The 24,795-nt window shown below is 39.6% G+C and overlaps 3 protein-coding genes across 3 annotated transcripts; all 3 read left to right on the plus strand.

Annotated features, from left to right (window-relative positions):
- The first annotated feature begins 3,227 nt into the window (after nucleotides 1-3,227).
- On the plus strand, nucleotides 3,228-4,272 carry LOC145493367 (uncharacterized). Its single transcript, XM_081472829.1, has 2 exons — nucleotides 3,228-3,299; nucleotides 3,692-4,272. The coding sequence occupies exons 1-2, from the start codon at nucleotides 3,242-3,244 to the stop codon at nucleotides 4,270-4,272; spliced, it is 639 nt and encodes a 212-aa protein (XP_081328955.1). The 5' UTR covers nucleotides 3,228-3,241.
- Nucleotides 4,273-9,138: 4,866 nt separating this feature from the next.
- Nucleotides 9,139-11,090, plus strand: LOC145493368 (uncharacterized). The gene is made up of 2 exons (XM_081472830.1): nucleotides 9,139-9,332; nucleotides 9,725-11,090. Exons 1-2 carry the CDS (start codon nucleotides 9,275-9,277, stop codon nucleotides 10,303-10,305), a joined length of 639 nt encoding a protein of 212 aa, XP_081328956.1. The 5' UTR covers nucleotides 9,139-9,274; the 3' UTR covers nucleotides 10,306-11,090.
- Nucleotides 11,091-17,691: 6,601 nt separating this feature from the next.
- Nucleotides 17,692-23,970, plus strand: LOC145492628 (uncharacterized). Its single transcript, XM_081472050.1, has 4 exons — nucleotides 17,692-18,919; nucleotides 20,178-20,684; nucleotides 22,061-22,330; nucleotides 22,911-23,970. The coding sequence occupies exons 1-4, from the start codon at nucleotides 18,631-18,633 to the stop codon at nucleotides 23,561-23,563; spliced, it is 1,719 nt and encodes a 572-aa protein (XP_081328176.1). The 5' UTR covers nucleotides 17,692-18,630; the 3' UTR covers nucleotides 23,564-23,970.
- Nucleotides 23,971-24,795: the final 825 nt, after the last annotated feature.

Below are 24,795 nucleotides of genomic sequence, written 5' to 3' on the forward strand. Positions count from 1 at the left end.
TCCCGCGTTCCAACAAACAATAGCGCCGACTCCAGGTTATGCAGGGTGGACAAAAAGACAGCAAATGTATGAAAAGGTCGCTCTGGTACTATTATGCGAACGCACTGAGGTGGAATGCGGGAAAGGTCTGTTATAGTCTATAAAGCAAGCAAAAAGCGGCCAATTTGAGAGTAAAAATAAAGGAAAATCGTGCAGTCAGCTAACAGTCATTTCATAATTTTCAGCTATGCCCATGCGAGAGAACATACCGCACTTCGAGAGAAACAGGTTATCAGTTAACAATCCTAGCCACTTGTCGGTTATCAGCTAAACTTCTGCCATACAGGCCAATTTCGATATATTAAAACTTCTACCATGGCTCCGAGGCTTAGAGAAAAAAAGCAAAAGAAATAAGTTATTCATCCCTCGAACTTGTTCGATTGGTCTATTATCAGCTATCTGGCCCTCCTAATTATGGAAGTTGTTTTTCTTTACCATTTCTCGGCGTAGCATGCTGACCAAGGTTTGTAGTTCGTCAAACAGACAACTCTCTTTTCTCTTTCCCTGCATTCCTCTGCTTAGTCACGTGCAATCTTTGGACTCCTATAGAACGTTGTCACTCACGTGGCCAGCAGCCCCGCAAATTTATTGAATAAAAAGAAAGTAGATAATATATGAGAGTTTAACCCTCACCGGATTGGTTTGGAACACTAACATGGCCGCCATTTCATTGTTTTGGGACACCGATATATGGCTGCCGCGATGTCAAGTGAAAATGAAACACTTAATGCGAACTAACTACCCGAGACGTTTTCATATCGTTCCCGGATCGGGAGCCGCCTGCTTACACAGGCTAGATTTCGCAACATTGATTTCAGGCTCTCTCTCCTTTGCCTCCCTTATCGTTGAAGAGGGAGAGACCCTTAGGGAGGCAAAGGGGAGAGAGACTGGGATCCAGCTAGGATGGCTGCGTGATGTTTCAATGCTTGATTGGCTTTCTCGGAATTATTGCAGACAATGCGCAGATGTTTAAGCTTGTTTACGAAGCTTTTTTCCGGGAACAAAAAGACTTCCGTTTTGAAATTCGTGAAAGAAACTGCTTCGACTGGTCAAGCAAAACAAGGCTGCCAAGAAGGATATAAAAACATTGTACTTTGACTAAACGAAACGATGGCACAGCCGCGAAAGTTTCATCTTTTTAACTGCGATAATGTTTACCAGCTAAGTATCGTGGAGGATTTGTTGATGACAACAAAAGCGAGACTTGGCTTCCAATTCTCGGTAGATAAGCACAGCTTTACTCTATCTGAAATGTCTGAGTTCAGTACGAAAACCATTCCTGAAATGAAGATGGATTTTGCAATGTTTGTTGTCCTTGCGCACGAATCTGTTCTACTCATCAACAATGATAACTTGGAACATGGATACGCCAAGGTTTACAGAGCTTTACTGCGAGCGACAGGTAAATGTTAGACATTAGAACGATAATACTACTAAAACTGGATGGTCTAGGTACCAGGGTTTGCATAGCATTGTAGCTAATGGAAGCAAAATTTGTAAGTAAACTATATTTGAGGGTATTGAAGGTCTTACGCTTTAATAATATCATACTGTTTATAATTATAAGGGTGACTACAAACAAAATATGAACTGTTCACCGTGCTTCGGCGTACAGGAAGTGATTTACTGCGTATTTTTTTAATCATACGAAACCTAGATTGATCCGATTTTCTGACAAGAACAACATATTCATGCTTTTGATACAATAAGTGTCTCGTTTCGGGCTATTTTGACTTGGTTTAGTCGTACAAAAACAGATATACACAACTGATCTGGCAGCAAACATCTGCCACATTTCCAAGAATGCAGTGATTGTTTTAAATTCAAACTTGCATAAATATTTTAATTGTTCACCGTCGACGCCAAACAAATTTTACTGTAAAATACTGTGTGAACTTTTCTTTTTTGGGGGACGGGGATGGGGGCTGGAGTTTATAGACCAAGGGACCATAATGCAATATTTTATGTTAGATTTTCTCTCTTCTGAACTTTTTAGACCGCGGTGGCCTCATGGTTAGTGCGCTCGTCTCCGGATCAAGCGGTCCGAGTTCGAGCCCTGGCCGGGGACATTGTGTTGTGTTCTTGGGCAAAACACTTAACTCTCACAATGAGTCTCTCCACCCAGGTGTATAAATGGGTACCGGCGAACTTAATGCTGGGGGTAACCCTGCGATGGACTAGCATCCCATCCAGGGGGGAGTAGAAATACTCTTAGTCGCTTCATGCTACAGAAACCGGGATAAGCTCCGGCCTGATGGGCCACTTGCATGCAGACTTTACCTTTTTTTACTAGATAGAATGCGTGCTAAAAATTGAAATTTCACTTTTTTTCGGAGCTGAAAATGACACGCAGTACAATAGAGCGAATTTAAGGACGGTCTCTTTTATTTACTGGTGAATAATAATAAGATTAGATTTGTATAGCGCTAAAATTATAAAATATTCGAAAGCGCTTTACAATGTGATATTAAGACTATGGCATGCTATACCCTGATTTTGAAAAAGTAAGTTTTTAACTCTGATTTAAAAACAGTCAGGGTTGGACTTAGTATTTCGCGAGGAAGTTTGCTCCAGCGGAAAGGCCCAGAGTATGCAAAGGCGTGATCACCAAATGTCATGTGTTTGGTTCTGGGAACAGCGAGGAGGTTATGGTCTTGGGAGCACAGGCGATAAGTTGTGTTAGTCTTTATGTGTGTAAAAAGTCCTTTATATAGTCAGGTGCTTGGTTATTAAGAGCTTTGTAGAGGTTTAACGTATAGGGAAAAGTTGTTTTATTCATATTCTTTCTGCTGAAATGGGCTTTTAAATATTTTATCTTTTATTTAATTAAAGAGAGAATGTGATCATTGTTATTGGAGGAGATGACAACTACAAGAACGAAACCGAGGAAGAACAATCTGTCATCTCGCGCTGGGCCTGGAGAAAAATTGCATATTCACAGTTCAGCGAGGAGTTCATGGATGGAAGAAAAAGCTTCGTCTTTTCTTGGAACAAAGGTCACAGAGTGATTCACGAAGAAGCCCTGCTACATTACTTTGATCCAAGCAAGAAAGGACAGAAGTTTGAATATCAACCACGACAAGGACCATCATCACAAACACCGCAGTCAGCGAGCTCTACTGAACTCGAGATAGAAGACGTGGAAGAAGATCCTGCAGAGCAACTAAGTTGACTGGTCTCTCGCGTTGAAATAAGCAATGAAATGGGCAACAGGGCAGGCGCCAGACTTGAGGGGTTCAATACTTCAAGTTCTTCTAAAGGTAAAAATGCATCATATTTGTCCACAGACACTATGACTTTTACCATTTGCAAAGCTCATCATCTGGTAAGCCAACTTCGCTTAGGGAAATAAAGCACAATAAATTATTTATTCATCCCTCGCTATGATATCTTTGATCTGTCCCCCCACGAAGCCTCGGAGCAGAGTTATAGCAACTGGCCTATTTATCAACTATTATAACTATTTAGCAAAGAGTTGTAGGTTGACGAGGACGAATAGAAGTAGACCATTCCAAGTGGCGGTTACTCTCTCCCTGGGCAAAAAAGAAAACGTTTAGTATTATCCACTCCAGTTGCGTTCGAATAAATGAAACTAGATTGTCTATAGCCTCTCTCGTCAAACGTTTGTTCAACTGAGACTCTTCGTATGCAGGACATACACGAAACAAACCGCAGCCTACGCCACAAGCTGCAGCGGCAAATCAACAAATGCATCCCCCTGCCATAAGTAAAAATGGGGAGCCTGTTTTGTTGAGGACTATATTTCGTTATCGAAAAGTGTCTTGGGAGTTAGAAGATCTTCAAATGTGGGACCCCAATTTTACAGTTCCGGAATTCATCAGTGAAAGTCTGTTTCAAGAATACCAACATATCCCGGAAGCTGGAGTAAGAATCGTGTTAGACAATAATGGCAAACTGAAATGGTCCGTTGATAGTAAATTGAAAGAATTTTCGAGAAAGAAGGAAATACAGATGGATAAAAACGAAAACCTCCTGTTGAAAACTTGTCTTGGCAACGGACAGATATCTTTCGAAGAATGCGATGTACAATTTAGATTTGGAAATTGGCAAATACCTCAGTACATCGTTGAGAATTTAAAAGAAGAACATAAATTGACATCTGGTGCCGATCTCATCATTTCTTTCAAGGATGAAAGTCTACGTTGCAGAGTTAAAATTGGAAAAAAGGATAAAATAACTATTTTTTCCAGCAGAGAACTTAATTTAGCTTGAAAAGACAAACATTTTAATATGTAAACCACTGCAACAGTAAAATCTCAAAAGAAAAGAACAGCGATACCCCAGGCGCAACAGCTGAATCGTTTTCCACCTACTCAGATAAATCACAAAGTAAGAAGCTGCGAACACCGGAAACCGCAACAACGACTCAGCCAAGAGATCCTCCTGCCTGTCTCTAGTTGCTGAGGAATTTACTTCCTTATGGAAAAATACCTTATCAGTTAGAAGATCTTTAATAATGGTAACACACATTTACGGTCCTGTATCTCATTAATCAAAGTCTGTTTCAACAGTATCACCACACGCCTGTGACTGGAGTAACAATCGTGCAAGGCATTGATGGTACACTTCGATGGTCCGTTGATCCAAAGTTGATTGAAATCTCGAGGTCAAGATACGAAGGAATACAGATCGCTGCCTACTAAACTTTCATGTTAAAAACTCGTGTCCATTATGGACTGGTATCTTTCCAAGAAAAAGATATACACTTTAGGTATGGAAAGTGGTAAATACCTCACTTCAGCTTTGAGAATTTGAAAGAAGAATATTGTGCGACACCAAGTCGGGAACTTTGCATCATTTCAAACGAGAAAGAAATCTGCTATTCATAGTGAAAATTTGGAACATTAATGGAATCCGTACTTTTCTTACCAAACGTGGAATGTAAAACGTAAATACTGCATCGTAAAAATTGCGCAAGATTGTTGAAAATGAGTGACAGACGGTTCAAGTACAGACAGCGGACAGACCACAGACAGACAGACGGACAGACAGACAGACAGACAACTGAAGTGAACTTCAAAGCGGATTTTCTTTAGTTGTTAAAGATACGTTTTCCAAGAAAGTCGCGCTATACTGATTTTCTTAAATACAGATTTCATAAAAGCAGTAGTATAATTCGACTGAATACTAATGAGTGACTGCGAATTTATGAAGCTGATGACGTTAAGAGCGTCAGTCGACTTACGCCAAAGCAAAATGAGGAATTGTGGGTTGTATGTATGTTTATATAGTGGAGTACGTAGAAGTGTTATTGGAGGAAACATGTTAACCTAAAATGCGTAACTGACTGTATGTGTTAAGTAAAAAACTTTCACTTATTAACTAATATCCCACGGGGAGCCGAGTAAAGATTTGAAAGATACATTTCTGCTCAGAATTCTTACTCCAGTTTTCAGCGTTGCCTTGAAGTTGAGAAATACCAAAAACGAGCATTTAAGGCGGCTCATAACAGTTTCCAGAACTTTCCAAGACTTAGACTTTGATGAGTTATTGTAACCACTCTTTATCAATTGTTCCAAAATCATGGTATCAAAAAACTGCCAAATCATTGGTGAACATGCTGTTATCATTTTCGTGACTCGATAGTTTACCAAAGCAACAGAATGAAGTGCAAAAAATAATCTTAAGATTAGCTTTCAGTACTTACACTTTAAAAACGGCACGGTGAAACCCGTTTTATTATCGAATTTTCATAAACAGGATGAGGTGCAACTTTGGGCAAAGTTTGACAAAATATGTACATGGCGCCGAACTACACCAATGATTGGGCACTTTGTTTTGATACCACGATTTTAGCATGAACAGATAAAGAGTGATTATAATGGATCATCAAAATGTAAGTCTTGGAAAGAGCAGGAAACTGTTTTGAGCCACCTTAAGACACGTAAAAACAACGGAACAAACACCTCATAGCCTTTCTCCAATCTAAACATTTTATTTTACTCTCGACGCCCATTCTCTGAAAAACATTATTTTTGGTATTTCTCTCCATCAAGGCGACACTGTTTGTTTAGGAAACACATCGAATGATTATGACTCAGTGATCGTTTGATTTTCAGGTTGGTAATAAATTTTTTGTATTGTAACATTACGCGTTACGTTACATTTAACAATTATTATATTTCGCAGTTAGTACGCGCGCTGTGATTGGTCAGTTTAGCGCCCCGCTAAAATTTAAAGCTGTTTTTGTTCACAAAATGTTTCGCGATTTATCGCTAAGTGTTCCTCACTTTTTTTAGTTAGTGAAAGTTTAAAACTTTCTTTTACTTCAGAAACTGTGTACAAAAACCTGCTAACGACTTAAGAGTCGCTTAACAACGATTTCAAATTGACTCGTTTTGATTTCGAGGTGCGTCAGAAGTTTGAAACCGTTCTGCGTGATTGGAGATCGTTCCCGAAACCGTCAGACACAGTAGAGATAAAATAAATATCTGACTAACCTCGTTTTCTCGGTTCGTACTGTAAGTTATGGATTCTCGTTTTTTTCCCTCGATTTTTAGCCCGCGCGCTTCGCGCTTGGGTATATGACATGGGCTATATAGGTATGTGCGGCCTCAAAGGGTAGGGTTTTTCAGCCGTTTTGGTCATAAAAAGGGGATCGATTTGGCCATTTTGGTCTTAAATAGGGTATGGTTTTAGCACTTAAGTCTTGAATTGGGTATGTTTCTTGGAAGTAGCTACTTTTTCATCATTATCAATAAGACCGTCAACAAAAGCCCTTGATAACTAATCAGTTTAGATCAACTGTGCCAGCCGCAACAGTCATAAATAGGGTATCGAGTTTTTAGCCAGGTCATAAATAGGGTAGCAAAAATCGCAGATTTTGGTCATAAATAGGGTAAGGGTTTTGAAGCGGGCCACACACCACCACCCAACTTTTCTGGGAATCCCCACCCGGGCCTCTTAGTCTATAAGACTCAAACTTGAAATCGGTCAAGTAATCAACCCACCTCCACCCATTGTTTCACCGATAGCCTTGTGTCCCTCTTTTATTATGCTGCCTTTTTAGTGGCCCTCATCTTTGCTAGATATAAGTTAACTTGCTTTCAAATTGTTGGTATGACGAATGATTATTAACATTATGATGTAATTAATTATTATCAATTTTAAGTGTCATAAATTATTATCCCATCAGGTTGCCGTCTCTGTTTTAAGTGCTTCGGCATACATAGCTCGAATGTTGGCTTAATTCATTCTCGTAGTCACAATTACTGAAACGACTCGAGAGAAGGGGGCATAAACGAGTTTCATTTTGAAACTGTTCAGCCTAACAGTTTTTAGGTTCAGGTTACACAATACCTTGAGAGTGTGGTTTTTTCTTTTTAAGCAAAACAAAAAGGTCGCTAGAAAATCTAACATTCCCAAAAAATGAAAGTAAAATCTTAAAACGCGCGCGAGTTATTTAGAAAAAAAAAGGTTTTTTTAAATAAAAGTTAATAAAACAGTTAGGTGTCATTTGCGCGAAACGGCTTCCTCCGATAGCTCTTATTACAAGGGCCTCATTAGCATTTTCTTGTTTTGCAGTTGTGTTCTCGAATTAATTCGCTCTTCCATGCTACCTATCACTCCTTATTGAGGTCATGAAGCAAGGAAGAGAAAAGTCCTTGGGCAGCGAAAAAATCGAAGCCGGTACCTAAGAAGAAGACTAAGGGGGAGTTTCTCTAAAACAAGAAGAAAACTTTGACCGATAGCGACAAGGGATCGTGCATACTCGAACCCGTACTTTTGCCACGCTTATTTCTCTCGGTTTTCCCCATTTCTCATGAGCGGTGAAGGCGGCTCTATAAACGCACGTTGAATTTCGACAAGGAGAACGTGACTGTTATACTATCATGCCTTGGAATTTCCGCGAAAATCATTACGCTCTCTGTGAGCGCTAGGGGTTCCATCATTTCATTGACTAGCCACATATTCTGTTAACATACATCCGAGTAAAGGGATGACATGTTTACAACTCTTCAAACGGCGATAACTCGCAATAATACCATCTGAATTAATAGGGCACGTAGAATTGGTAGATTTTCATGAAATTTGACCAGAACATTCCCTAAGCATCGAGGAACAAAAGAGTGTGGGGGAATTGTCACGTTATATCCTGGATATTTCTCTTGTGAAAGGCACGAACGCAACGGGGTCGGCAAATTATTCCATACTATAACTTTGTGGGTCTATAAAAAGATAACCAATAAGAATACTGGAAAACCCCGACACTATGTGAGAGATTGACGCTAGCTGATTAAGAGTGCCTGCCCGTAAAAATCAGACAAATTCTTAATTTCGTGGCAAGGGTCGAAACTTCGATTTCGCTCATATTTTTATGGTAGATAGGCTAGGGCATGACAAAAACTACTGGATAGTTTTTTTGGCAAAATATCCTTTTATTTCAAAGAAATATGCAAATTACCAAATACCGTTAAAATCGTCATTTGACGCACCATTTTATTAAACAAGTTTGAGAGCCTCGCATGCAAAACCACATCAGTCTTCCGTCTTCAAAACACTCAAATATGTTTGTGCAATGTTTAAATGTGTACTGGGTTGATTTTAGGGAATGTTGCGTTGTCTTTTTGGGTGCACAATAATTAAATTTCGAAGACATGTATTTCATTCACTTGAAAGTACTTCGTGAATATAATTAATTTTCACCATGTGCGAAACCTTCAAATGGACCAAGCTTCTGGTGGTTAAATTGCAGAAGGATGGTCTACAGATTCCTGTAAAAATTTCTTTGGGCAAATGATTGTGAGCGACGCGAGAGCTTTTCAAAGTACGTCAAAAATGCAAATATTTGACCATCCGTCGTCAAATTTCAATTTACGGGTTAGACGTATATTTTAGCATGCGCCACATGACTTGACCTATGTTAAGTTGAAATAGACACAGAGCTGATAATTTCGAAATGTTCTAACCTCATTTGCTGTAAAAGGCAGGTCCAAAGCCGATTTGACGTGTTTCTATCACCATTCGTCGCACATAAAGGAGAAGTTTGCTTTTGTTTACATAATGTCCGATGTACATCGCCAACTGTCAACTTATTTAACGGTCGAATTCCATGAATCTGTGACCCTCGAAGTTTGAATATCAACCACGACAAGGACCATCATCACAAACACCGCAGTCAGCGAGCTCTACTGAACTCGAGATAGAAGACGTGGAAGAAGATCCTGCAGAGCAACTAAGTTGACTGGTCTCTCGCGTTGAAATAAGCAATGAAATGGGCAACAGGGCAGGCGCCAGACTTGAGGGGTTCAATACTTCAAGTTCTTCTAAAGGTAAAAATGCATCATATTTGTCCACAGACACTATGACTTTTACCATTTGCAAAGCTCATCATCTGGTAAGCCAACTTCGCTTAGGGAAATAAAGCACAATAAATTATTTATTCATCCCTCGCTATGATATCTTTGATCTGTCCCCCCACGAAGCCTCGGAGCAGAGTTATAGCAACTGGCCTATTTATCAACTATTATAACTATTTAGCAAAGAGTTGTAGGTTGACGAGGACGAATAGAAGTAGACCATTCCAAGTGGCGGTTACTCTCTCCCTGGGCAAAAAAGAAAACGTTTAGTATTATCCACTCCAGTTGCGTTCGAATAAATGAAACTAGATTGTCTATAGCCTCTCTCGTCAAACGTTTGTTCAACTGAGACTCTTCGTATGCAGGACATACACGAAACAAACCGCAGCCTACGCCACAAGCTGCAGCGGCAAATCAACAAATGCATCCCCCTGCCATAAGTAAAAATGGGGAGCCTGTTTTGTTGAGGACTATATTTCGTTATCGAAAAGTGTCTTGGGAGTTAGAAGATCTTCAAATGTGGGACCCCAATTTTACAGTTCCGGAATTCATCAGTGAAAGTCTGTTTCAAGAATACCAACATATCCCGGAAGCTGGAGTAAGAATCGTGTTAGACAATAATGGCAAACTGAAATGGTCCGTTGATAGTAAATTGAAAGAATTTTCGAGAAAGAAGGAAATACAGATGGATAAAAACGAAAACCTCCTGTTGAAAACTTGTCTTGGCAACGGACAGATATCTTTCGAAGAATGCGATGTACAATTTAGATTTGGAAATTGGCAAATACCTCAGTACATCGTTGAGAATTTAAAAGAAGAACATAAATTGACATCTGGTGCCGATCTCATCATTTCTTTCAAGGATGAAAGTCTACGTTGCAGAGTTAAAATTGGAAAAAAGGATAAAATAACTATTTTTTCCAGCAGAGAACTTAATTTAGCTTGAAAAGACAAACATTTTAATATGTAAACCACTGCAACAGTAAAATCTCAAAAGAAAAGAACAGCGATACCCCAGGCGCAACAGCTGAATCGTTTTCCACCTACTCAGATAAATCACAAAGTAAGAAGCTGCGAACACCGGAAACCGCAACAACGACTCAGCCAAGAGATCCTCCTGCCTGTCTCTAGTTGCTGAGGAATTTACTTCCTTATGGAAAAATACCTTATCAGTTAGAAGATCTTTAATAATGGTAACACACATTTACGGTCCTGTATCTCATTAATCAAAGTCTGTTTCAACAGTATCACCACACGCCTGTGACTGGAGTAACAATCGTGCAAGGCATTGATGGTACACTTCGATGGTCCGTTGATCCAAAGTTGATTGAAATCTCGAGGTCAAGATACGAAGGAATACAGATCGCTGCCTACTAAACTTTCATGTTAAAAACTCGTGTCCATTATGGACTGGTATCTTTCCAAGAAAAAGATATACACTTTAGGTATGGAAAGTGGTAAATACCTCACTTCAGCTTTGAGAATTTGAAAGAAGAATATTGTGCGACACCAAGTCGGGAACTTTGCATCATTTCAAACGAGAAAGAAATCTGCTATTCATAGTGAAAATTTGGAACATTAATGGAATCCGTACTTTTCTTACCAAACGTGGAATGTAAAACGTAAATACTGCATCGTAAAAATTGCGCAAGATTGTTGAAAATGAGTGACAGACGGTTCAAGTACAGACAGCGGACAGACCACAGACAGACAGACGGACAGACAGACAGACAGACAACTGAAGTGAACTTCAAAGCGGATTTTCTTTAGTTGTTAAAGATACGTTTTCCAAGAAAGTCGCGCTATACTGATTTTCTTAAATACAGATTTCATAAAAGCAGTAGTATAATTCGACTGAATACTAATGAGTGACTGCGAATTTATGAAGCTGATGACGTTAAGAGCGTCAGTCGACTTACGCCAAAGCAAAATGAGGAATTGTGGGTTGTATGTATGTTTATATAGTGGAGTACGTAGAAGTGTTATTGGAGGAAACATGTTAACCTAAAATGCGTAACTGACTGTATGTGTTAAGTAAAAAACTTTCACTTATTAACTAATATCCCACGGGGAGCCGAGTAAAGATTTGAAAGATACATTTCTGCTCAGAATTCTTACTCCAGTTTTCAGCGTTGCCTTGAAGTTGAGAAATACCAAAAACGAGCATTTAAGGCGGCTCATAACAGTTTCCAGAACTTTCCAAGACTTAGACTTTGATGAGTTATTGTAACCACTCTTTATCAATTGTTCCAAAATCATGGTATCAAAAAACTGCCAAATCATTGGTGAACATGCTGTTATCATTTTCGTGACTCGATAGTTTACCAAAGCAACAGAATGAAGTGCAAAAAATAATCTTAAGATTAGCTTTCAGTACTTACACTTTAAAAACGGCACGGTGAAACCCGTTTTATTATCGAATTTTCATAAACAGGATGAGGTGCAACTTTGGGCAAAGTTTGACAAAATATGTACATGGCGCCGAACTACACCAATGATTGGGCACTTTGTTTTGATACCACGATTTTAGCATGAACAGATAAAGAGTGATTATAATGGATCATCAAAATGTAAGTCTTGGAAAGAGCAGGAAACTGTTTTGAGCCACCTTAAGACACGTAAAAACAACGGAACAAACACCTCATAGCCTTTCTCCAATCTAAACATTTTATTTTACTCTCGACGCCCATTCTCTGAAAAACATTATTTTTGGTATTTCTCTCCATCAAGGCGACACTGTTTGTTTAGGAAACACATCGAATGATTATGACTCAGTGATCGTTTGATTTTCAGGTTGGTAATAAATTTTTTGTATTGTAACATTACGCGTTACGTTACATTTAACAATTATTATATTTCGCAGTTAGTACGCGCGCTGTGATTGGTCAGTTTAGCGCCCCGCTAAAATTTAAAGCTGTTTTTGTTCACAAAATGTTTCGCGATTTATCGCTAAGTGTTCCTCACTTTTTTTAGTTAGTGAAAGTTTAAAACTTTCTTTTACTTCAGAAACTGTGTACAAAAACCTGCTAACGACTTAAGAGTCGCTTAACAACGATTTCAAATTGACTCGTTTTGATTTCGAGGTGCGTCAGAAGTTTGAAACCGTTCTGCGTGATTGGAGATCGTTCCCGAAACCGTCAGACACAGTAGAGATAAAATAAATATCTGACTAACCTCGTTTTCTCGGTTCGTACTGTAAGTTATGGATTCTCGTTTTTTTCCCTCGATTTTTAGCCCGCGCGCTTCGCGCTTGGGTATATGACATGGGCTATATAGGTATGTGCGGCCTCAAAGGGTAGGGTTTTTCAGCCGTTTTGGTCATAAAAAGGGGATCGATTTGGCCATTTTGGTCTTAAATAGGGTATGGTTTTAGCACTTAAGTCTTGAATTGGGTATGTTTCTTGGAAGTAGCTACTTTTTCATCATTATCAATAAGACCGTCAACAAAAGCCCTTGATAACTAATCAGTTTAGATCAACTGTGCCAGCCGCAACAGTCATAAATAGGGTATCGAGTTTTTAGCCAGGTCATAAATAGGGTAGCAAAAATCGCAGATTTTGGTCATAAATAGGGTAAGGGTTTTGAAGCGGGCCACACACCACCACCCAACTTTTCTGGGAATCCCCACCCGGGCCTCTTAGTCTATAAGACTCAAACTTGAAATCGGTCAAGTAATCAACCCACCTCCACCCATTGTTTCACCGATAGCCTTGTGTCCCTCTTTTATTATGCTGCCTTTTTAGTGGCCCTCATCTTTGCTAGATATAAGTTAACTTGCTTTCAAATTGTTGGTATGACGAATGATTATTAACATTATGATGTAATTAATTATTATCAATTTTAAGTGTCATAAATTATTATCCCATCAGGTTGCCGTCTCTGTTTTAAGTGCTTCGGCATACATAGCTCGAATGTTGGCTTAATTCATTCTCGTAGTCACAATTACTGAAACGACTCGAGAGAAGGGGGCATAAACGAGTTTCATTTTGAAACTGTTCAGCCTAACAGTTTTTAGGTTCAGGTTACACAATACCTTGAGAGTGTGGTTTTTTCTTTTTAAGCAAAACAAAAAGGTCGCTAGAAAATCTAACATTCCCAAAAAATGAAAGTAAAATCTTAAAACGCGCGCGAGTTATTTAGAAAAAAAAAGGTTTTTTTAAATAAAAGTTAATAAAACAGTTAGGTGTCATTTGCGCGAAACGGCTTCCTCCGATAGCTCTTATTACAAGGGCCTCATTAGCATTTTCTTGTTTTGCAGTTGTGTTCTCGAATTAATTCGCTCTTCCATGCTACCTATCACTCCTTATTGAGGTCATGAAGCAAGGAAGAGAAAAGTCCTTGGGCAGCGAAAAAATCGAAGCCGGTACCTAAGAAGAAGACTAAGGGGGAGTTTCTCTAAAACAAGAAGAAAACTTTGACCGATAGCGACAAGGGATCGTGCATACTCGAACCCGTACTTTTGCCACGCTTATTTCTCTCGGTTTTCCCCATTTCTCATGAGCGGTGAAGGCGGCTCTATAAACGCACGTTGAATTTCGACAAGGAGAACGTGACTGTTATACTATCATGCCTTGGAATTTCCGCGAAAATCATTACGCTCTCTGTGAGCGCTAGGGGTTCCATCATTTCATTGACTAGCCACATATTCTGTTAACATACATCCGAGTAAAGGGATGACATGTTTACAACTCTTCAAACGGCGATAACTCGCAATAATACCATCTGAATTAATAGGGCACGTAGAATTGGTAGATTTTCATGAAATTTGACCAGAACATTCCCTAAGCATCGAGGAACAAAAGAGTGTGGGGGAATTGTCACGTTATATCCTGGATATTTCTCTTGTGAAAGGCACGAACGCAACGGGGTCGGCAAATTATTCCATACTATAACTTTGTGGGTCTATAAAAAGATAACCAATAAGAATACTGGAAAACCCCGACACTATGTGAGAGATTGACGCTAGCTGATTAAGAGTGCCTGCCCGTAAAAATCAGACAAATTCTTAATTTCGTGGCAAGGGTCGAAACTTCGATTTCGCTCATATTTTTATGGTAGATAGGCTAGGGCATGACAAAAACTACTGGATAGTTTTTTTGGCAAAATATCCTTTTATTTCAAAGAAATATGCAAATTACCAAATACCGTTAAAATCGTCATTTGACGCACCATTTTATTAAACAAGTTTGAGAGCCTCGCATGCAAAACCACATCAGTCTTCCGTCTTCAAAACACTCAAATATGTTTGTGCAATGTTTAAATGTGTACTGGGTTGATTTTAGGGAATGTTGCGTTGTCTTTTTGGGTGCACAATAATTAAATTTCGAAGACATGTATTTCATTCACTTGAAAGTACTTCGTGAATATAATTAATTTTCACCATGTGCGAAACCTTCAAATGGACCAAGCTTCTGGTGGTTAAATTGCAGAAGGATGGTCTACAGATTCCTGTAAAAATTTCTTTGGGCAAATGATTGTGAGCGACGCGAGAGCTTTTCAAAGTACGTCAAAAATGCAAATATTTGACCATCCGTCGTCAAATTTCAATTTACGGGTTAGACGTATATTTTAGCATGCGCCACATGACTTGACCTATGTTAAGTTGAAATAGACACAGAGCTGATAATTTCGAAATGTTCTAACCTCATTTGCTGTAAAAGGCAGGTCCAAAGCCGATTTGACGTGTTTCTATCACCATTCGTCGCACATAAAGGAGAAGTTTGCTTTTGTTTACATAATGTCCGATGTACATCGCCAACTGTCAACTTATTTAACGGTCGAATTCCATGAATCTGTGACCCTCGTTCGACACATATGATCACCACTGCATCTAAGTCAAAAACGGCTAAGTCATTTGTAGATAGTTGCTTGCTTTGCACTACACCAAAATATTACGTTTGATCATCATGGTTTGAATCCTTGCTTGCAGCGGTTCCTTGTTCGTCACGCAATTCTGTCATCCCATTTTAGGGGGTAGGGGTGGGACAATTTCTATCCTGATGCGTAAGGCTCCGTAAGGCTTGGAATCACTGGGAGCACGCAATCGTGTTGAGCAGGAAGAGATTAAATTAAGAAATGAAAAGAATGAATAATTTACCATTGCCCCTGTTGTTATCTTTTACTGGACCACCGGTACCTACATGCCCCTGCGTAATATTGTAACGCTAAACTCATACCTAGGTCTTTTCGCGCTATGCAATTATTTTTGGTTTACATGTAATACAGTGGGCTACCCCGGGGGAAATGGGTGGCGACCGCTTAATGGGGATAGCCGCTTAAATAGAGGTTGGTGTACCTTGAATATTTAATTTTTCACTATCGGGCTATAAATTTCTTGGTGAACATGGAGTCAATTCAATACAATCATGATAGACGTGTGTTTGAATTATCACTCGTCATGCACCTTCAATTTCAGACTCTTATCTGCCATCGCCCTTTCCAAAACAAAGTTCTTAAATTTTGGGTGGCCGCTTAATAGGGGTAAAGACAATAATGAAACCCTTATCGGAATGACCAAATGATGGCCGCGGAGATAACCGGTCAATAGGTGTTTTATTTACAATATTTTACTGACGATAATTTTGGACTGTTTTGACAACAGTCCTCTATTTTCTGTTACATACCAATGCCTCGCCAGTAAGCAAACAACTGATACGCCAAACAAAGTGGCATGGCCAGGGCTATTTACTCACGTAATTACTAATTAAATTTAGTCTGTTTTTCTCACGAATTAGACTCGTTGTGATTTCCTATTTTTATTTCAGCTAGTTCTTGCTTCATTAATCTATAACTTTTTTATGGCGATTTTCTTAAAATTCTAGTGAGTACAGGTACTAGCTTTATCAGCTGTTGTCTGAAACATCAGAACGTACAACAAACGTGATATGGACCGAGGCCACGTACACTATAGAATATGATTATATAAATATACACATATATTATTATATATATGAAAAAACAGAAGAACAATGATTAAATTGTTTCACTTATGCTGAGAGTACTCTATACAAAATAGATCAAAATGTGCAGCATATGCCGTGACAGCACTGCGTGACGAACAATAACGGCTGTAAGATTGGGCTGCGCCGACACGCTTATCAGCAATGGTCAGCAATCGATCAAACGCAATATTTTGGCGCAGCACAAAGCGAGCAACTATCTACAAATGTCTCAGCCGTTTTAGACTTTGATGCAGTGATGTTCATATGCGCAGAAAGATGGTCACGGATTCATAGTATTCGACCAATATTAGGTTGACAGTAGGCGACGTACATCGGACGTTAACCTTGTGTAAACAAAAGCGAACATATGCTTTATGTGCGACGAATGGTGACAGATCGACTAGAAACACGTCAAATCGGCTTTGGACCTGCCTTTTACAGCAAATAAGGTTAGAACATTTCGAAATTATCAGCTCTGTGTCTATTTCAGCTTAACATAGGTCAAGTCACGTGGCGCATGCTAAAATATACGTCTAACCCGTAAATTGAAATTTGACGACGGATGGTCAAATATTTGCATTTTTGACGTACTTTGAAAAGCTCTCGCGTCGCTCACAATCATTTGCCCAAAGAAATTTTTACAGGAATCTGTAGACCATCCTTCTGCAATTTAACCACCAGAAGCTTGGTCCATTTGAAGGTTTCGCACATGGTGAAAATTAATTATATTCACGAAGTACTTTCAAGTGAATGAAATACATGTCTTCGAAATTTAATTATTGTGCACCCAAAAAGACAACGCAACATTCCCTAAAATCAACCCAGTACACATTTAAACATTGCACAAAAATATCTAATATCTAATATGCACAAACATATTTGAGTGTTTTGAAGACGGAAGACTGATGTGGTTTTGCATGCGAGGCTCTCAAACTTGTTTAATAAAATGGTGCGTCAAATGACGATTTTAACGGTATTTGGTAATTTGCATATTTCTTTGAAATAAAAGGATATTTTGCCAAAAAAACTATCCAGTAGTTTTTGTCATGCCCTAGCCTATCTACCATAAAAATATGAGCGAAATCGAATTTTCGAGCCCTGCCGATTTATTTTCCATTTTTATGGACAGGGACTCTTAAAACTATTCAGTAGTTAAATGTATTACTGCTTGCGTTTGATACCCGATTAATTCGGTAGAATGACAATCGGTCGTTTTGCGTTTCTTGGCTTCTTTCCTCGGAACAAAGGCACGGTCAATACAGTGGCTATTTTTTTCCGAATTCTACAGTTCATAATCGTTCTATTGATATATAGTTTGTGGTAGTTTCTTCAAAAAACAACGCAGGTAGAAATTTTTTTCTGAAGGGCACCCGAGAAGCGGCAGGTATATTTTGCAGGTTGCAGGTTGAAACGACTCGTTTTTTTGAGTTGAAGTCGAATAAACCCCAGTAGGCAAGCAACCTAAGCTAATTTAGGCTAACTGGAGTGCTATTCAGGCTAACCGAAGTGTTAAGTAGACTCACTCGGACAGTTAACCTGCAACCTGAAAAATATACCTGCCCTCCGATAAGGTATTGTGCAACCTTAAAAGCCCATATTTCTGCCATGTTGGAAACCGTTTTAATCTTCTTCATTTTTTGTCCATCCATAATTTCTTCCTGTTTATTGTGTTATTAAAATGTTTCTGCGCTGTTAAGTGGTTAAATCGAGTTCAAGTAACACCGGAAATTGATGTGTTTTTGTTATTTGATGCCTTTGCATCCCCTTAACATAAAAGTGAGTTAAAAATCTCTCGTTTTAGCATGTATTTCTTGACTTTGTTGATGAAATGACCTAATCCGTATGCACCATAGAAGGGATTATTTGACTTTTGATTACCGTCCCTGACTCCAGAACGTCCTTGCTGAAGCCTCCTATTCCACTAAGCGTTACCAGCCGTCACGCAATTTCTATATTTACCCATCATGCATGCATAGACAGCAAGTTCCGCTTTTCCGAGAATTTCACAACTCCGAGTTCACAACACTGATCGTTATTTTATGTTTCAAAATACTAAAGCAAGCGGTATGGTTCGTAAAACGTGGCTTATTTGCGATTTTTGTCGCTATACAGGATTATGCCAAATATAAGTACAGAAAAAGTGCTTATATTTCACGTTGTTTGACCAATTTCAATAGCCACAGTTTTCTCGGAACGGCGGTGACGTTGTAGTGGCATGTCCTTTTAGGTCCAGCACTCGAAAGGCAAGGTGGACAAATTCAAGTTCTTTTCTTCGAAAATTTAAAAGGGAGCAATAATTTCAAGCAAATTCTACGTGTAAACAAGAAAAGATGACAACGGCACGCAAGTTTCATCTGTTTAACTGTGACTGTGTTTACAAGCTTGACTCCATCGAAGATCTGTTGATGGCTTCGAAAGCGAAACTTGGCTTTGAATTCTCCGTTGAGAAGCACTACTTCCCGTTATCAGAAATACCCAAGTTAAGCACACAAACTATTCCAGAACTACAGATTGATTTTGCCATTCTAGCTGTTCATGCGAACGAATCTCGCCTCTCAATCAACGAAAACACTGGAGGTGGCTACACGGAAGTGTACAGAGCTTTACTGCAGGCAACTGGTAAGAGTTTTATAAACCGGAAGCATGGAAATGTCGCTTTCCTTGAGTTATAAACATTACAGAGGAAGTATTTATATCTTGCAGCATATAATAAGCAAAACGTAATTTTTTAAAATCAATTTCCTTGAAAAAAAATCCAAGTGTACACATTTGGTCCACATTTCTTGGGACGTATGGAAAATCTGGAATCAGGAATGACAATAATTGCTCTAACAAGGCATATGTTATATTTATTTTCTTATTGTCGCTTAATGTTTGTCCGAGGCAAATTTCATATTGAATTTCATATTGGCGTGAATGATACAACTTGGTATCATATAAGTTTGAAAGACATCAGTACTCCTCGTCCCTTTTCTGCCTTTCCCTCAAGTGGAAATGGATGATACACAGGGCCCTTTTAAAAAATAGGTACTGCTCACGGATTCCAGATTCCATGTTTTCCATACGCCCCAGTTAGGCACAAAGGGGATTATGTCCACATTGTTTCCTCTCCACTCCTTCCTCTCACGCCGACAGAGGGAATTGTAAAAGAGAAAAAAGCAATATCAATGAGTTTCCTTAGGGGGAGGGAAATTTATGAGGGCAAGGACCTGAGCAGGGACTCTCCCCCGTTCGGAAAATTTCCTCTTAATCCAGTTGCAAACACGTGAATCTTTTTCCATATACGAGATATACTTCTAAAGGCTTGAATTCTCTCAGATTGATGCCGTTATACCGCTAAACCTCTCAGCGGGTACAGATGAGCTATCTCCATCTGCATCGCCGCAAATTATCTTGAATTTTACATTTACATTACAAAGACGTTTTGCAGACATGAAGTTTTCGATAAAGTCAGTCTAACGGCTGCACGTGTGAGGGGGATCGTGATATTACTGAGCTTTTAATTTTAAAAATTAACATTGTTTGTCTTTTAATTTGATATTTTTTTGTTTGCCGTGGCTTGGTACGTGTATAATAGACGATCTCTATGGGAATGCTGGAATTTCAGTTGTCAGTTAAATTTTCGACCATGTCTCTGCTATCTGTAAACATTTCAGCCCATTTGTCGGCTCACAGTGACTTGTGTAGATCTAAGGTATATGTACGAGACAGCTGAAATTTTGACTAGCAGGCGATTCGTTCGTGGCAAAGTACATTCGTCTTTTATCTGTTCGAGTACGCCTGAGACCAAAACAACATTTAAATGACTTCCTACTGACTCCACTTCCTTCACGACAACGGAAATATTTCTGTTTCTAACATTGTTGTTTCTATGCAGGGGAGAATGTGATCGTTGTTATCGGAGGAGATGACAACTACAAGAACGAAACCGAGAAAGAACAGTCTGTCATCTCGCGCTGGGCTTGGAGAAAAATTGCTCGGTCTCAGTTTAGTGAGGAGTTTATTGATGGAAGGAAAAGCTTCGTCTTTTCTTGGAACAAAAAGCACAAAGCGATTCACGAGGAAGCACTGCTGCATTACTTTGATCCAAACAAGAAAGGACAGAAGTTTGAATATCAACCGCGCAAAATGGACCTTCCGCCAGATCCTGTAGCTGCACACGAAGTTGTGATTGCAAATGATGAACGGGCATCGCGGGAAAACAAACCGGAACATCCCTTAAGTCAAGTGGATGTTGCTCGAGAGGAAAAATTGAATGGCCTTTCTTTAGACGGTGTTTCTAGCGGCGTTATCATAGAAAGGGCTATCATTCATCGCACTGCAGAAGGAGCCCAAGCCAAAGCGACAGTTCCTCTCATAACCAAAGAAGAACGCGAGCCAGAAGGTGAGGGCAATAGACAGTTGTCGTGCGTTAGATGGGGTGGCATGTACGAGAGTATTATTAGATTTGGGCAAAAGATAACATGTAGAATAGTGCAGTTGTGTTGACCATGTTAACGAGTTTATTAACCTTCACTGATCTCAAGTTAAAAGTACTGAAAAGAACGTTTTCAACAGTGTTCATAGTTATTAATAAAAATTGAACACTTTCTTTTCTTACAACCTCCGTTTAGTTTCTTGCAGGATTATAGGTTGGTTCAAGGCAGAATATCGAAGAGCGTAGTGTCTTTAGAAACTAAAAGCCTTATTTGTTTATCATAAAGCATGTGTGTTTGCTTAAGACAACACCTTTCACCGATTAAAATGATTTCCTATCTAGTAGTTCAGTTGATCTTGAGGTTAGATGGATTGCTTGAGGAATTATGTGTCATTAGTGTGACTTTAGTGTGACTTCTGTCGAGTTTGGGAGCTCGAAAATCTTTGCCTTAGTTGTGCATTTGTCTCCCCGAGGTGTGGTAATACATTCAGGTTAACGCGTTGGAGCCCAGTCCTTCTCGTTATCTTGTCTTTTTAAAGTGCTTTGTTGTGGTGGTCCATTTTAGGATCAAATGAATAATTCAAGATTATTCGAATCATGGAGCATCACTGGAACCGATAAATTCGCTTTGGCAATGATTTATTGGTTCTTTTGATGCACCGTCACCGACAGTGATCTCGCTTGGATCACTGATCTTGGTGCGGATCATTCCGAAGGAAAGAACCCTTCAGTAGAGAAGACACTTAAAGTTGCCTCTCGCAACTCTACCCAGGAGAGTTTTAGCAGGATACCAACAAACTGTGGGGGCAACCTGACAAAATGCCGGACAGGTAACCGACAACAGACTAACATCGCAACGAAAGGGAGGCGGTAGTGCGGTATACAAGTGTACGCGGCTCCCAGACCGTTATGAAATGCGTTCCAACATCGTTGAGCCATGCTAAAGGAGCTCGTCTCGTTATTTTGAGTTATTTTGGCCTCGTACAAAATGATCTTTAAATTGAAGGAAACCTGAAAATAGTAGTTGGGTAATATAGAAAAACACCAAAGAGATACTAACAAACCATAAAGGAGCAGGGATGGTTAAGGATGGAGAAGATTAATACGGATTGTAAACGACGAACGTTTCAAGATGCGCAAACCGTGACGTAGCTCCTTTAAGTTAGATCAAACTTACCGTGCTTGTGCAATCTCTTCATCTTTGCCTTACATTTGTTGTTGTTGTTGTTGTTTTTGTCGTTGCTTTTGTTATAGTTGTTGTCATCGTGGTCATCTTTGTCAGTGGTTCTATATTTAGGAACACTGTGAATTGACGTCAGTGCTTGCTTTCCGTTCTGATCTAGATTTGGTAGTTCTTGGCTGCGATGTATCAGCAGCATCAATGCAGGCCGTGAGGAACGTCATCGAGCACATTCGTCCTAGACTTAACTTGTCAAGAAACCCGCCAGTCGAAAACTTCTCACCGGTTGATATCGAGTCTTATTTGAAGAGAAACCCTGTCAGGTTCTGTGTGCTGGTGGTGGATGAAGTAACATTACGAAATGCTTACGACTATTCACCCGAACGTACATTTGCGTTGGAGGAACTTATAAGAACTGCAGCAGATAACGTTGGTAAGAATGTAACTTGTGTGTTTGACGTCTATAATAGAGGTTTATGTCATTAAATAAATGTAGGTACAACTGGTTAAAGTTCACCGTCTTTAGCTATCATAGTGAAGTGACGAAAATGGAAAGTAATAACTTCAGGTGAACTGCGTGGAAGTACCACTTGTTTTTAGCTTAATTGAGTACTTAACACTCAGTTAAATAAAATGCATTAATGTAGGCCATTTCCCTATCTTTGTTATCTGAAGTTTAATAACCGTCAGCTGGTAGCCCGGTCTTGACCTAGGGTAGCGTTGGGCGTTCAAATAGAAATGGGCCGACCGAATGACCACCATCTTGGATTTAAAAAACCCAATAATTATGATCCAGGCTCGAGGTAACAACCAGTCTGTTGATTGAGTGTAGCTACAGTAGTTCCTACATGTAGAAAATAAAACGGACGTCAAAAGAAGTAAGAAGCTTAACTAATTAAACATTCGTTCAGTAACCCAGACATATGGCACCAATATTGTAAAAGTCGAAATTGTTCACTTCGTTAATGATAGAAAACTCTTAAAAGAACTGATGTAACTTTCATACTTTTCAGTTGACAAGCTTATCTTTGCGATTTGTGGCCCCTCCCACCTTCCATCAAGGGAAGAAGATATCTTTGCACACACTATTGAGGGCATCCTCAAAGAAAAGGGAAAGGGACTTACTGTGTGGTTGGAAGACGGAAAGCTGAACGTGGAACCCGATGTCATGATGCAGCTAATGCTTCAGACCTCAGCAATGGAAGACACAAAAGGAAGAGAGAGGTATCAGGGAGAATTCCCAACACCAGCCAATGTTGCGTCTGAAGCAAGCCAATCCAAGCCACGAGAACAGTTTGCAGGTCCTTCACGACAGGAACGTTATCATGATACTCAGCCGGGTGGCTTGCCTGAAAGACAACTCGTCAAGCCGCCACAGCTCCAGTTACCAGCAACTCCAAACTATGGAGGACTACAGCTGGACGTCAATGAGGCCTTGATGCTTAAAACGCGAATCCGTTGTGGCAAAATTTCGTTTGAACCGGAGGATTTCGAATTCATCTATCCTGACTGGAAAATTCCTCAGCATCTCGTGGAAAGCCTGAAGCGTGAGCAGTTTGCGACACATAATGGCGAGCTTTTGGTCATCTCTGACGAAAAAGGAAACTTCAGGTCCACAGCGCGAATTGATAGAATGCCGTTTATGGGAAACTGTTTACTCGTTTAACTAATATATTATGACTATAAACAGCTTCCGGCATATAATCATTACTCTTGTTACAGTTTAACTAGTTTAGCTTTTGGGCTCATGAGAAAAAAGATTTCAAAAATTTTCGTTCTTGAGAATAAGGTTTTATTACAACTGTTGGCTTGATAACGTATTGACCTGGTTATTAATTAAAGAGGCGATTTAGGCAGTTCAACTTTGTCTATGCGACCTTTGTAGCATGCGCACATTCGGTTTACCTTGCAAGGTTGTCCTCTTTTCCGGAAATTCTGGAAAAAGCTGTTCCGTGATTGGTCACTGGAAATCTCCGGAAATTCAAACCGGAATTTTCATCGAATGAAAAGCGCCCCATGTTTCAACATGTTTCAAACATGTTTCAAACATGTTTCAATTTCGTGTGGTACTCGACAGTCTTAAGCAAGCTGCACGAACAGATTCTTGTCGTAGACTTGTGTGTCGCACGCGTTGAAGTTGTACCGTCTAAATCCAAACTAAGAAGGACTTGAATACGAATACTCTAGTATACAAAAGAACCAAAATCCCCACTAAAGAGGCAACATAGTCAAAACTAACGTTTTTATCACCGAGGGTGCTAAGAGTTGAGAAGGTGGGTGTCTTTACCACCAAAGTGGATAGCGGACAATTTAGTAAGTCTTCACCGATAAAAAAACCCGATATCTTAAATTGTGATTGGTCAGATAAAGGAATCCGAGATCTCAAAATTGTTAAATAGATACAGAAAACAAAAATCAACCGATAGATTAGAATTACACGACAATGTGATGTTTAACTTTAGCTTTATGCTGTCATAAAATGATACAGATAGCTATATAGCCTGTGACCATGGCTCTCTACAAGTGGAGTATGGGGCGAAGAGAGAGAGAGAGAGAGAGAGAGAGAGAGAGAGAGAGAGCAGGAAGAAAGAGGAGAGAAGAAAGGGAGAGGGAGAGAGAGAGAAAGAGGAGGGGAGCGCCGCACCATCTCCCCTACCCCAACCCCTAGTCGGCCAGTTCCCTCTCGGCCAGTTCTTGCTCGGCCCTTCCAGCCGCGGTCAGACCCTTCTAGCCAGAGCCTGTTCACAAGCTAATAACTACGTGTCTCTGTAGATTTTTCTTGGTAAAATGAATAAAGTTTGTCAGTCATCCTGGTTTGTGAAAGATATATATATGACTTCAAAGCGTTTATCTCTCATGTCTGAAGCTATTGCCATACATGCGTTGTTAGCGTTAGGT

This window comes from Orbicella franksi, chromosome 7 (genome assembly GCF_964199315.1).
Source record: "Orbicella franksi chromosome 7, jaOrbFran1.1, whole genome shotgun sequence".
Taxonomy (NCBI): Eukaryota; Metazoa; Cnidaria; class Anthozoa; order Scleractinia; family Merulinidae; genus Orbicella; species Orbicella franksi.